General features: G+C 30.3%; 2 protein-coding genes across 2 annotated transcripts; one reads left to right on the top strand and one right to left on the bottom strand.

Moving 5' to 3' along the window:
• Window positions 1-2,556: 2,556 nt before the first annotated feature.
• LOC107009007 (probable acyl-activating enzyme 1, peroxisomal) lies at window positions 2,557-4,971 on the top strand. Its single transcript, XM_015208253.2, has 2 exons — window positions 2,557-2,940; window positions 3,335-4,971. Exons 1-2 carry the CDS (start codon window positions 2,596-2,598, stop codon window positions 4,793-4,795), a joined length of 1,806 nt encoding a protein of 601 aa, XP_015063739.1. The 5' UTR covers window positions 2,557-2,595; the 3' UTR covers window positions 4,796-4,971.
• Window positions 4,972-7,023: 2,052 nt separating this feature from the next.
• Window positions 7,024-10,152, bottom strand: LOC107008807 (protein STRICTOSIDINE SYNTHASE-LIKE 6-like). Its single transcript, XM_015207994.2, has 4 exons — window positions 9,556-10,152; window positions 7,791-8,101; window positions 7,579-7,711; window positions 7,024-7,490 (listed from the first exon to the last, which is right to left on the bottom strand). Exons 1-4 carry the CDS (start codon window positions 9,955-9,957, stop codon window positions 7,212-7,214), a joined length of 1,125 nt encoding a protein of 374 aa, XP_015063480.1. The 5' UTR covers window positions 9,958-10,152; the 3' UTR covers window positions 7,024-7,211.
• Window positions 10,153-12,365: the final 2,213 nt, after the last annotated feature.

Here is a 12,365-nt window from a genome sequence, read left to right on the forward strand (position 1 = left end):
AGGTTTGAGTAGTTTTAAATCAATCCAAAACATCCTCTAACTTAATAAAGTTAAATGACCTTTAAAAAACAAAACAAAATTAAATATCTACTATAAATAATAAAAAATAAATAAAAATTAACAGACTATCATCCAAGCTTCTAACTTTATAAACTATATTAGAATTTGTCAAAATAAAAGAAAGAAAATCCTAAACACATTAGCCTCGACTCTGTTACTTTGATCTTGATTTTTATCATTTTCTTAATTGTCGTTTCCAATTATTAAAATAAAAAATTATCACTGGTATATGGCATTTTGTGTCAGGCAGATTTGATGTAGTTGGTACAAAGATCCAATAAATGACAATACCCTATAATTGTTTTATAGAATCTAATTTTTATACTATTTGAGATGTTACTAATTTCAATAAAAAAGAATTGGAAATGTTATCATCTTTGGACATTCAATATAAGTCCTTTTATTAAAAAAATGGTTGAAATTATTGTTTCTTGCCTTGAAGTTAAACTAAAAATGAAAAAAAATAATTGAAAAAGTGAGATAATGTTGAGGATTATAAAATATTACTGTAGCATACATAAAACCAACTCTGGTTCTTTCTTCTGTGGGCCCTTTTGCCACAGATTATTTAGAAAAAAATTAGGAACTAAGTTTCGCCCATATAATTACTTGGCAATATATTTGACAAATAAAAATTTTTTTCCCTCTAAAATTATATCAAATTTTTTATTTTATTAAAACGCCTATTATTTATAACTTTGTAATAAATTTCATTTCTAATCAAAATTTATATCGTTATATACATTTTTTTTTATTTGAGCTTGCTCTCCATAGTCATTTTCGATTACAAGCAGTAATAGTAGTTTTTCGTATACAAATAAATGATATTTTCTCATTTGCTTTCTTTCCTTTGTTCAAATTTATATTAATTATGTTTGTTGTTATGATTTTTCATGGAACATATTCATTATAAAATGCTAATATAAATTTATGAATATTTTAGTTATATCTTTTTAAAAATTGAATATTTCTTTCAAAATTTAAATTATTAAGTCAACTCTGTAGTACTTCTTGTGTTCTTTGTTTTCTATAATTGTAAATTCTAATTGTTCAATTAATTAACTATTTAAAATTTTAATATTCGATTCAATTCCTCATTTCATATAATTTTTTTCGTTGCCCCAACTTTTAATTAATATCAGGGTGCATAACTTAATTAAAAGGGGAAAGAAAGCATTTGGTAATAAATAAACAACATCTATAGAATAAAAAAAATACTAGGCATTAATTCATCGTGAATTATCATTCAATTCTCATTTTGCAAGTGAATTACCTCCGCAGAGACAAAATCTTGAAATATTAAATCTATCTTCTATCTGTTGTTATATATAATTTATCTAATTTTCAACATTACAAATTCGACGTATTAGAAAATGATGCCTAATTTCAAGCATATCCCTTTAACTATGTACAATTTCAAGCATATTTCATCTTTTTATGATTTATTTACATTTTATTAATTAAAACGAATTTTGAACTAACGTACTTTTTCATTCATACATCTTTAAAATAACTACTATAACTTATCGAACTTTTTTTGCTTTTATATACTAACTGTTAATTTTTTCAAAATATATTGCAAAAAACCTTTTCTTACAATTTGTCCAAACAGTTAAATACGGGCATAAACTTCATTTTTAAAAAAGCTAAATAATTTCTATGTGAAAAGAAGATTAAATAATCACAGTCAAATAAATGTTTGCAAATGCTGAAAAAGACAAATAGTATTTATGCTATAGTTTTATATTATAATTTGTAAGCTGACAAAATTGAATATATAGGAGTCATAGGGTGTGTGTGTGGATATACATTAATGTTACGGTTTGGCGAGTTAATCTTTAATTTGTGTTGTTTGAGATTGAATTTATACTCAACGATGCATCAGTTTTTATGAACCATTATGATATACAAATTAAAATTTATACTTCACAAAATAGTTAATATCTTGTGAGAAAAAACATTAAAGATCAATATTAAATAGGGGCAAAAACACAAATGACCTTTTTTTTAATCCTCCCTAGAAGAGCTTTCACTCTTTTTGCTTGAATTTACAAATTTTTGATTGAAAGTGAGATGTGTTCATTGTTCGAGCAAATAACTCAGTAAAGAAAATTATGAGATATTTTTCATATTTACTCTTAATTAATAAATTTTTTAACTACTTTACATTTTTTAAAGAGAATAGTTTGAAAATAATCAAAAGAACAATAATAGAAAAACTTTTAATTTATATTCTTAAATATTATCTTTTGCCATCTCCCAACAATGGACTCGATATAAATTAGAAGGAATAATGTGTAATGATTTAGAGAATAAATAATTAGCGTTGAAGATAAAACATAATTTTTAAATAAAAATGAACAAGTGAAAGTGAATAGAGATAACCGAGGCGTAACAGAGCTTGTTGACATTCAGTCAGAAATTTCATGATTGTAATTCCTAAATACTATCGACGTATTTATTATTTATTTAGACATGTATTTGTATAAAATCCCCTCACACTAACTTTTGCTTGCTCACTCATTTTCATCTATCATGAATCCTTTTTTCAATATTTCAAGATTGAATGGGTTGTTACATGCTCTAAACGGAGTTCGAGTTCACCCCATTTTGAGTCAGAGGTCTCGTTATTTGTCCCAAATTATTGATAAGAATGTTGAAACTCACCCATGGGAATCTATGGAGGGACTAATGAGGTGTTCAGCTAATTATTTCCCTTTAACACCCATTAGTTTCTTGGAAAGAGCTGCTAAGGTTTTTAGAGACAGGACTTCTGTTGTGTATGGTTCTTCTGTTAAATTCACTTGGGAAGAGACTCATAATAGGTGTCTAAAGATGGCTTCTGCTCTGTCTCAGTTGGGTATTTCTCGTGGTGATGTTGTAAGTTCGATTACTCCGCTTCAGAATATTATGTCTAAATGCATGGTTAATAGTATATAATATAACAAAAGTTGTTTTCTCAACACAATTTCATCTATTAGTACTCCGTACTAGATCTTCAGAGACCCTATCGTGAAACCCTCAAAGAGTGTACTTCTTTTCATTAGTTCTATCACGAAACTCTCTCAAATATACACAACAAATCGATCTTCGTTATGATAACGAAATGCCTAAAACCCATAATTCAATTTTTAGGGAAAATGTTGTCTAAGGATTGTAGCTCTATGGTTTTTCATCCTTGGAATAAACTTCTACTAACATTTTAGTTTCATCACATACGAAAAGTTTTTAAATCTGTGATGTCTCATGGTTGTTAGTGTAAATGCTTGAATAGGTTGCAACACTGGCCCCTAATGTACCTGCAGTGCAAGAGTTGCATTTTGCGGTTCCAATGGCAGGAGCAGTGCTTTGTACGTTGAATACACGTCATGATTCAGCTATGGTATCAGTTCTCCTGAGGCATTCAGAAGCTAAGATCATTTTCGTTGACCAGCAGTTGTTTGATGTTGCTCAAGGAGCACTGGATCTTCTTGCAGATGGTAAAACGAAACCTCTTCTAATATTAATCCCTGATCCTGAAAATCTACCGCCTCCTGTTGCTGCTCCCAATGTTCATGAATATGAAACTCTTCTGGCAAGTGGGCGCGATGATTTTGCTATAAAGTGGCCGTTAACTGAATTTGACCCTATTAGTGTCAACTATACTTCTGGGACAACGTCACATCCTAAAGGAGTCGTTTACAATCATAGAGGTGCATATCTCAATGCTATTGCAACTCCTTATACTCATGAGATGGGCTCTATGCCTACTTATCTTTGGACTGTTCCCATGTTTCACTGTAACGGATGGAGCCTTACTTGGGGCGTGGCTGCACTTGGTGGCACGAATGTATGCCTAAGACGTGTCTCTCCTAAGGACATTTTTGAGAATATATCCCTCCACAAGGTCACACATATGAGTGCTGCACCAACGGTCATGAATATGATTGTAGATTCACCAAAAAGTGACCGCAAACCACTTCCTCACAAGGTTGAAATAACGACAGGTGGTTCACCACCGCCTCCTCATATCATTTCCAAGATGGAGGAGTTAGGATTTTCGGTATCTCATATATACGGTCTCACAGAGATTCATGGTCCCTGCATGTCTTGCCTCCATCAGCCAGAGTGGGAATCATTACCTCCTGATGAACGATTTGCTCTGAAAGCAAGACAAGGAGTGGAGCACTATTTTACGCAGGGAATTGACGTAAAAGATCCTGACACAATGGAGAGGGTTCCGGATGATGGAAAGACCCTAGGTGAAATTATGATTAAAGGGAACACTGTGATGAGTGGATACTTGAAAAATGTTAAAGCAACAGAAGAAGTGTTCAGAGGTGGATGGTTTCATACTGGCGATCTTGCTGTGAGTCATCCAGATGGCTACATAGAAGTTAAGGACCGGATGAAGGACATTATAATCTCTGGAGGTGAAAATATTTGCTCGGTTGAGGTGGAAAGAGTTTTGGTCAGTCATCCTGCAGTTCTTGAAGCAGCTGTAGTAGCAAGACCAGATAATCACTGGGGGCAGACACCTTGTGCTTTCGTGAAGTTGAAGGAGGGATTTAGTCTTGGCTCTGAAGATATAATCAACTATTGTCGGGATCATTTGCCTCATTATATGGCTCCCCGGACAGTCATATTTGAAGATCTACCAACAACTTCTACGGGCAAGATACAAAAGTTTGTCCTAAGGGAAAAAGCAAAAGCCTTAGGCAGTCTTTGTGAAATCAAAAGAGAGATTGCAGTCTGAAGAGTACTTGAGAGTATAAGCCTTATTCTTGTAACACTTGTTTAGATATTTCCAACATTAACTCTTGGCTCTTCTGTTTGTAATCTTATGCTTGAGGTCATACATAACAAAGCTTTTCTATGAATAAAAAAGGCTCAAACATTGTCGGTGTGTACAATTGATTAACTTGACAAACATGTATAGACCATCTCTCTTCATCCAGTGTTTTCGACTTAAGAGAATCGGAACAACATTTACTGTATTTGTGTAGCTTATTGCTTAAAAGAGTTAAAGGATTGGCACATACACATAAAGCAAAATCAACAAACAAATTGCTGCAGAAGTGGTGCAAATAAGTGGAGTAATCAATGGTACTAGATATATAAAAGAATATAAATTACATAATGCATATTCAATGGATACCAAACATGAAACTGAATGAGGAATGACACTTATGTCTTTCATCCATAGATTCAAACACTGCAAATTAAAGCCTAAACATATCGTGATATGCTCATTAAACTAAAACTTACTAGTCAAAAGGGGCATTATCAGTACCAATATTTGCTATTTTTTTTGAAAAGGACCAACGACACATAGGGCATCGGTGGTTTATCTCCAGCCATTTGATGATACAATGTAAGTGAAAAGAATGCCAGCACGGTAAGATTGCTATGGTCTCTCCAAGCGAAGGATCATTGATACAGATGGAACACATAGGATGTACTGGATCACCATGTTTTAAAGTCCATCTATACAATATTTCAAAGGAAAATGGATTTACACCTCTGTTTGTCGGATTAGGAGGAGGAACAATGGGAGGAAGACGAAACTCAGTGTTGGTATTGAGAAGAACACGAGCACGAGCAGTATTAATATCTTCACCATCTTGTTGAACATAAATAATAGTAAACGACATGACTATAGGCACAATTTTACTAGCACTATTTTGAGGATCATTTATCTGTGATGTAGCAAAAGTTGAAACCTGTTCAGCTACATCAGAAGCAGAGTCTTCAGAGATACCTAACATATTGCAAATTACTCGTGCCTTAATTCTGCATTGTGTCAAAAAATCAAATTTAAATACATAAGGTTTCACCGCGGACTCAATCAGTTCACGAACAACTTTTTCATCATCATCATCATCGTTGTCAATTTTTTCGAGTATATAATCAACTTTACATTCGATGTAGAATACGTTTTCACCACAACCAGACCAATCCCAATTATTCATGATATTGTCGTCCCGATACATGTCTAGTTCATAACGGTCACAAAAGCTACAATTATTTTGTACCGGGTCCGGGAGAGACATCTTTTGCAGAAAATTACAGTAGAGCAAGAAGGAAGATAATTAGACAAGAACAAAAACAAACTTTAATAAGAAGGGATTAATGTAGGTTTAAATTACTTAGATTAGGTTAATGAGGTTTTCCCACTACAAGTTGAACTCGGTTATAGCATCCCTACATGGTTAAGGAAACTAGATTTTCAGAGATAATAATAATAGAGAAATATTTTCTCGGTGTGACATCTTTACGGATATTTATTTTGATATTCAAATAAATTTTTTTTTTTTTGTAATTTTTTGTTATATCTTTTATATTTTTTTGTGATTTATAGTAGTTTTTAATTTATATTTTAATTTTTAAATATATAAATTTTATTTCAAAAAATTTAAGATTTCAAACTTGTCATAATAAATTGAGACAAAGAGAATAACTATTAATTAGTTGAGTGACAATAAATGAAAAATCAATTCTCAAAGATTTGCTAATCCTTCGATTAAAAAAGGAAAAAAAATCAAATTTGGCGCCGTATGATCTGAAATTTAGCAATTTTGTTATTTGTTAAACTCTTGCTTTAATATGTCACTTGGTCATTAGGAAAATATTTTGTTTTTGCCCTTTATGGAGTTCAAATTAATTTTAAAATATAGTTAAAATTGAGGGGTAAATTTGAATATGTGCAGTCCATTTATTTCATGCTGAAACTTGTTAATGAGAGGATATAATTTATTTAACCTAAAGTAGATTTAACATAATTTGTAAGTAGCAAAGTAGATTGTACAATTTACATGTTTAAATGTAATAAATCATTTTTAATACTTAGTAGTATATTAATTTATAATATTTTAAAAAATATTGACTGATATTTTTTACCAAAGGTGTAAAAAAGAATTTCAATAAAAATGTTTATCCTATTAAATTTCATAGAATTAAATACATATAAAAATAAGATCATGATTTAGTTGCATATGCTGACTCTTATTATTATTTATAATAAATTAAAAAGAGAACACTTACACATCTTATATAGTGGAAGTCTTATGCAAAATTGAACGACTCTACCTGTACTAACAAATACACCCATTATTTTTTGAAATCAAACACACACATTTCTATACTAGGAAAATGGTCATGGTCATCTTTGTTTATGAAGTTTGAACGGCAGGATATTGTTTGAGATTGAGGCGTAGTATATACGGAGACTTAACAGAGCCACAGTACAAGTGATCACCAATCTTAATGCCACTTGACACCATTGTCAAATCCTCATCATAATAGTGTTCCAGTGGATTTCCTTGTAAATCAACAGATAAAACACCACCATTTTTCTCTGCCTTTGATTGTCCAACATATTTCACCATTATAGCCATTATCTTTCTGATGAATGGGTACTTTAGTGCCAAGTCCCATGAATATGTGTTTTCCTATTCAAGTTATCAGAAACAAAATATGAGAGAGCGGTGTACCCTAAAGGTTGAACACATCAAATTTAAATCTTATGAAGAAACTAACCGAGGCAAATGCAATCCAATAATGCCCTTCACCATCGTAACGAATGTTGTCAGGAAATCCAGGTAAATTATCAACAAACATATCCACAGATCCTTTTTTTTCGCCTTTTATATGATACTTTTTGCATTTCCTCCTACAAAAAAAGATGGCAAATGAGAAGTATTTTTCTATGTATATCTGCTAAGTAAATTAAAAATATGAAGAGTACTTACAGAGGAGTTTCACAGAAGATAACATAATTTTGATCTGGAGAGACTGCAACGCCATTAGCAAAATGCAGGTTGCTAAGTAGCGTTTTGGTCTGTTTAGTTGATGGATCATAACTTAACAATCTTCCATGGGGTCTTCCTTCAAGAAAATCATAAATGTATTGTTCGATATTATATTTGTAAGAAGCATCGGAGAAATATATAATTCCATCCTCTGCAACGTCTACAGCGTCTGCCAATTTCAATTTCAGGCCTTCAGCTTCCTCTGTTAGAACTTCAATTTCACCCTCAGAAGTAACGTTGAGTAATAATCCCTGTCACACTTAAACATTTCATTCTAAATAATTATACAAGATTATTTTATACTGAACTGATATCAAAATAGTGTAAATACGGAGGAATTAAGATCTCTTGTCTTCAGATCTCACTGTTATCACTCTAAAATGGTGTGATTTTTATATTTCCTTTGTAGTCATACCATCAAAACAAAATAGTCCTGAGTGCAATTTCACGAGTGACTATTATTTGTCTACTATGCTACGCTCTTTATCGTAATTTATTGAACAATTACCATTAATGTACACCAATCTATCTCCATATTTATCAGTTTCATTATTAGATAGTAATACTTCCTCCGTTTCAAAACCGTTTGAAAAAGAATAACCTAGTTTAAGGCCTTATTTGTCTGTATTTAATAGAGATCTGAATCTTAATCATTCACATTCAGCCTAAGTACGTTTGGTTTTTAGATCTGAATCTAAATCATTCAAATTCAGTCCATTAATTTTATTTGTTTTATTTTTAAAAAAAGGTTCTTAATGGGTCTGAAGAGGTTTGAATGAATCAGATCTGTAGGACATTCTTAACAACATTTAGATTCATTTGATAAGTTATCAAATAATAAATATCGCTTTTCTGCTTTGAGCGTGCCTTTTTTTATCTCATAATTAAAAAAAATTCTCTCTTTTCTCAATCAAATACCATTTTTTCCCTCTTGAACTAGTAAGTTTTCATAAATACTTTCAAGTATTTTTTTATATTAATAATTTTCTTGTATTGACTGTGTCAAAAACACTGTTTGTTGGTGTATTGGTGTTTATCAAGGTTTTTGAATGAAAAAAATAGTACTCAAAATCATGACTCTTAAAACTTTAAAAATTTTTTTAATCAAAAGTGATATATTTTGTTGAAATAATTTTTTTATAATATTTTATTAATTAATGTTAATTTCACATGCACATTCAGCTATTGAAAGCAAACAATATTAATTATTTAGTGTTCACATTTAAAAATCGAATTTTAATATTCAAATGTGTATTCAGTTCAAAACACTTGAATCTTAATGCAAATTTTAATATTCAGATGTGTATTCAGATTCAAACCTCTAAATCTTAATAGAAACAAATGAATCCTAACTTGGAACAAAGTTTAAGAAAAGAAAGTGTGTTTCTAAATTAAAGTTATATCAAATGTATCAAAATATCCTTTAAAATTAAAGTGTTGCGAAAAGAAAATTATTCCTTTTTAAACATATTAAAAAGGAAATAGCATCATCTTTTAAAAACGGAGTAAATAATATTTTCAAAATAAAACATCAATCAATATATACATTTTCTGATCATGTACTAAACATAGGAATAAGGAACAAATTATAATGGTAGGGTATACATCGATAACTAAGGGCATATGCTCAAGGGTATTTCAGATTTTTTTTCATTCCTTTATTAATTAACAATTTCTTCCCCAAAAAAAGAAAAAGAAAATTGACCTTGTCTGAATCTGCAACGATAACTTCGCCGTGATGTCCTAGAGCAAGTCCGAGAGGTCTGCCACCGGTGAAAACCCAATCCTCCACCGTGGAATCCGCCGCCGATTCGTTGACTTTCACTTTTTTAACCCACCCATCAACGCATGCAGTGTATATAACTCCCGATTCCGGATCGTAGGCTACGTCTTCGGGTGCTAACAGCTGGTTAACTCCGATGTTTTCGGAGCCACGGAGCACCTGGTTATTGCGCTTTGGTGCAACAATGGGCGGGTCAGTAGATAGCACATGGGTCGGATAAGAAACCGGGTCAAAGGAATCGAGTTGATAGAAAACCGTTCCTAGAATAACGGGTATTATTAGTGAAATAAAAATAGGGTTTAGAAAGATGGAGGGAGAAGTCATATTTGCAGTTGTTGTAGAAGAAGAAGAAGAAGTTGGGGCTAGTGTGAATAGAAGGGCAGATGAAGGATTAACATTTGAGATATTAACAAATCGTCAGCAAAGAAGAAGGTATGTGTTGACTCGTATTCCTCTTTGTTTCCATTCTTATCATAACAAAAAAATAAAATGTGGTTCCTATCTACTACTCCATTTCTTTCTATCATAACCATATTTCGGACTTACAATATAAATAAATTTAGAGGTGTTTTAAACGCTTTTTTATATTTTTATTAAAAACATAATGTTCTCACAAAAGTTTAAATTTGAAATTACTGCTATGTGATGTGATAAATTAAGATATATATAAAATAAATAATTTATGTGAAGTTCAAAAATATTTTTAATACTTTTCTTTAAAAAAAAAGACTAAACCAATACCTTCTACTTTACTTTGCCTCTCATTTACAGTCTCACACTTATCATTAAAAAAATAGAAGTATGTTTTAAAGTTTAAAATAAAAAAAAGTTCAATTTAATAATCTCTAAATATAAATTTCATGTAATGATTAAATTAAAAAAATTATGCTAAAGTACTTTCAAATATAAAAAAATGAATGGCTGATAAAAATAATGGTAACGTATAAAATAGAATGATTGAATTAATAAATTGACCATTCTAGTGTGTTTGAAAAATTGTTGGCCGCATAGATCGGTTTAGCGATTCGCACGCCCCTAATTATTTATTCTTGATAAAGCTAATTGCATATAATGATAGAGTGGGTAAGTTAATTATTTACTAAAGATATTTATATTAATAAAGTTATTTAGGTTAAATCATTTCATTTTAATTTACTATTAAATAGTAAGTAGTAAAGTAAATTAGTAATGACATATTGATTGAATGGGTTATTGTTACCTTATATGACTTTTTGACAATATTAAATTAGGCCTGAAGTTGGTTTGTTTTAAGATAGACTTAGGGGGTGTTCGTGGTTCGATTTGGATCGGTTATTGATTAAAATTAAAATCAAATTAGTTTAAGTGATTTTTTAAATTTCTAAAATCAAACCAAATCAAACGAAAAAATAACCATCGGTTTGGTTATTGTCGGTTTGATTCAGTTTTTCTGGTTTATTCGGTTCGAAAATAATAATTTTGTTGAGGACATACGTATCTCGATAGACACAAACACCATGTACATGAACAATCTACAGAAAAACTAATGTCGATTCAGTGAAGCAATTAAGCAATATTAGAGATATCATTACACGAACAAAGTGTTTCATTTAAGAGAAAATTTGACTATTTTATGTGAATTACAGTAGGTAAAGACTAAAATAGATTTTGATAGACTTGGATTTGAGATTGTTATACTTGGGTTAAATTGTTGACTTAAGAAAATGGTAAAGTTAAAGATTTAAGTTAATTAAAATTTAACAAAATATTTTTAATTTATTTATGAATAATATATAAATAATTATAAATTTTATATATCTAATTTATCGGTTTGGTTTGGTTATTTTTGCACTTGTTTTTTAGTAAAACCAAAACCAAACCAAATAGTAGCGGTTTTCAAAATTTAAAAACCAACCTAACCAAACTAAACCAAATATCCATTTTTTAAATTGGTTTGGTTTGAATTACGATTTGATTTGATTGTTAACCATAACCATGAACAACCCTAAACATAGTATTAGACGTCGATTATATTATTGATTTATTATTGGTTACCCTTTGCAATAAGGTTGAATTCAAATAAAAAGTTACTCAATATTTGCACATGTAATATTAATTGATTACCTTAAATGCATAAATTATAACGAGCGTGAATGTTTAAACAATTAAACAAAGTCATACGTCAATTAAACATAACATCTTGTAATGTATGGAGATAATTATAGCCGTCAATATGGTCTAGGTTCGTTGGGCTAATCTGACCTAACTCTGAATTTAATAGGGGTGGACTAAGATATTTAAATCCCATTTAAGAAAAGAATTTTAGTCTGGCCTGAATAAGCCTACTGATTTGTGGGGCTTGAGAAATATCGATAGGGTCGGTCCGTAGGTCAATAAAAATTAATTAAAAAATATAATATAATATTAAAACTTAAAATTAAAGAGAGTCCAAACTCAAAACAATTAGGTTAATATTTCTATTTAGTTATTTATATTTAAACTTGAAAAAATATAGTAAATATTATAAAGATAATTTTATTTGTAGATTTGATTAACAAGTAGTAATATTAACATCATGTAATATTATTTTGTTGATATTTATGATAATATTTTTAAATTAGAATTTATAATTTAATTTAATAATTTTAAAAAAATATAATTTTTAAAAAAGTAGGCTGGCCCGGCAAGCCTGTAGCCCGTCTTGTGGGTTGGGCCAACCATTTTCTGGCCCACATAAAAAATAGGCTAGTCAG

This window comes from Solanum pennellii, chromosome 2, assembly GCF_001406875.1.
Source record: "Solanum pennellii chromosome 2, SPENNV200".
NCBI lineage: Eukaryota > Viridiplantae > Streptophyta > Magnoliopsida > Solanales > Solanaceae > Solanum > Solanum pennellii.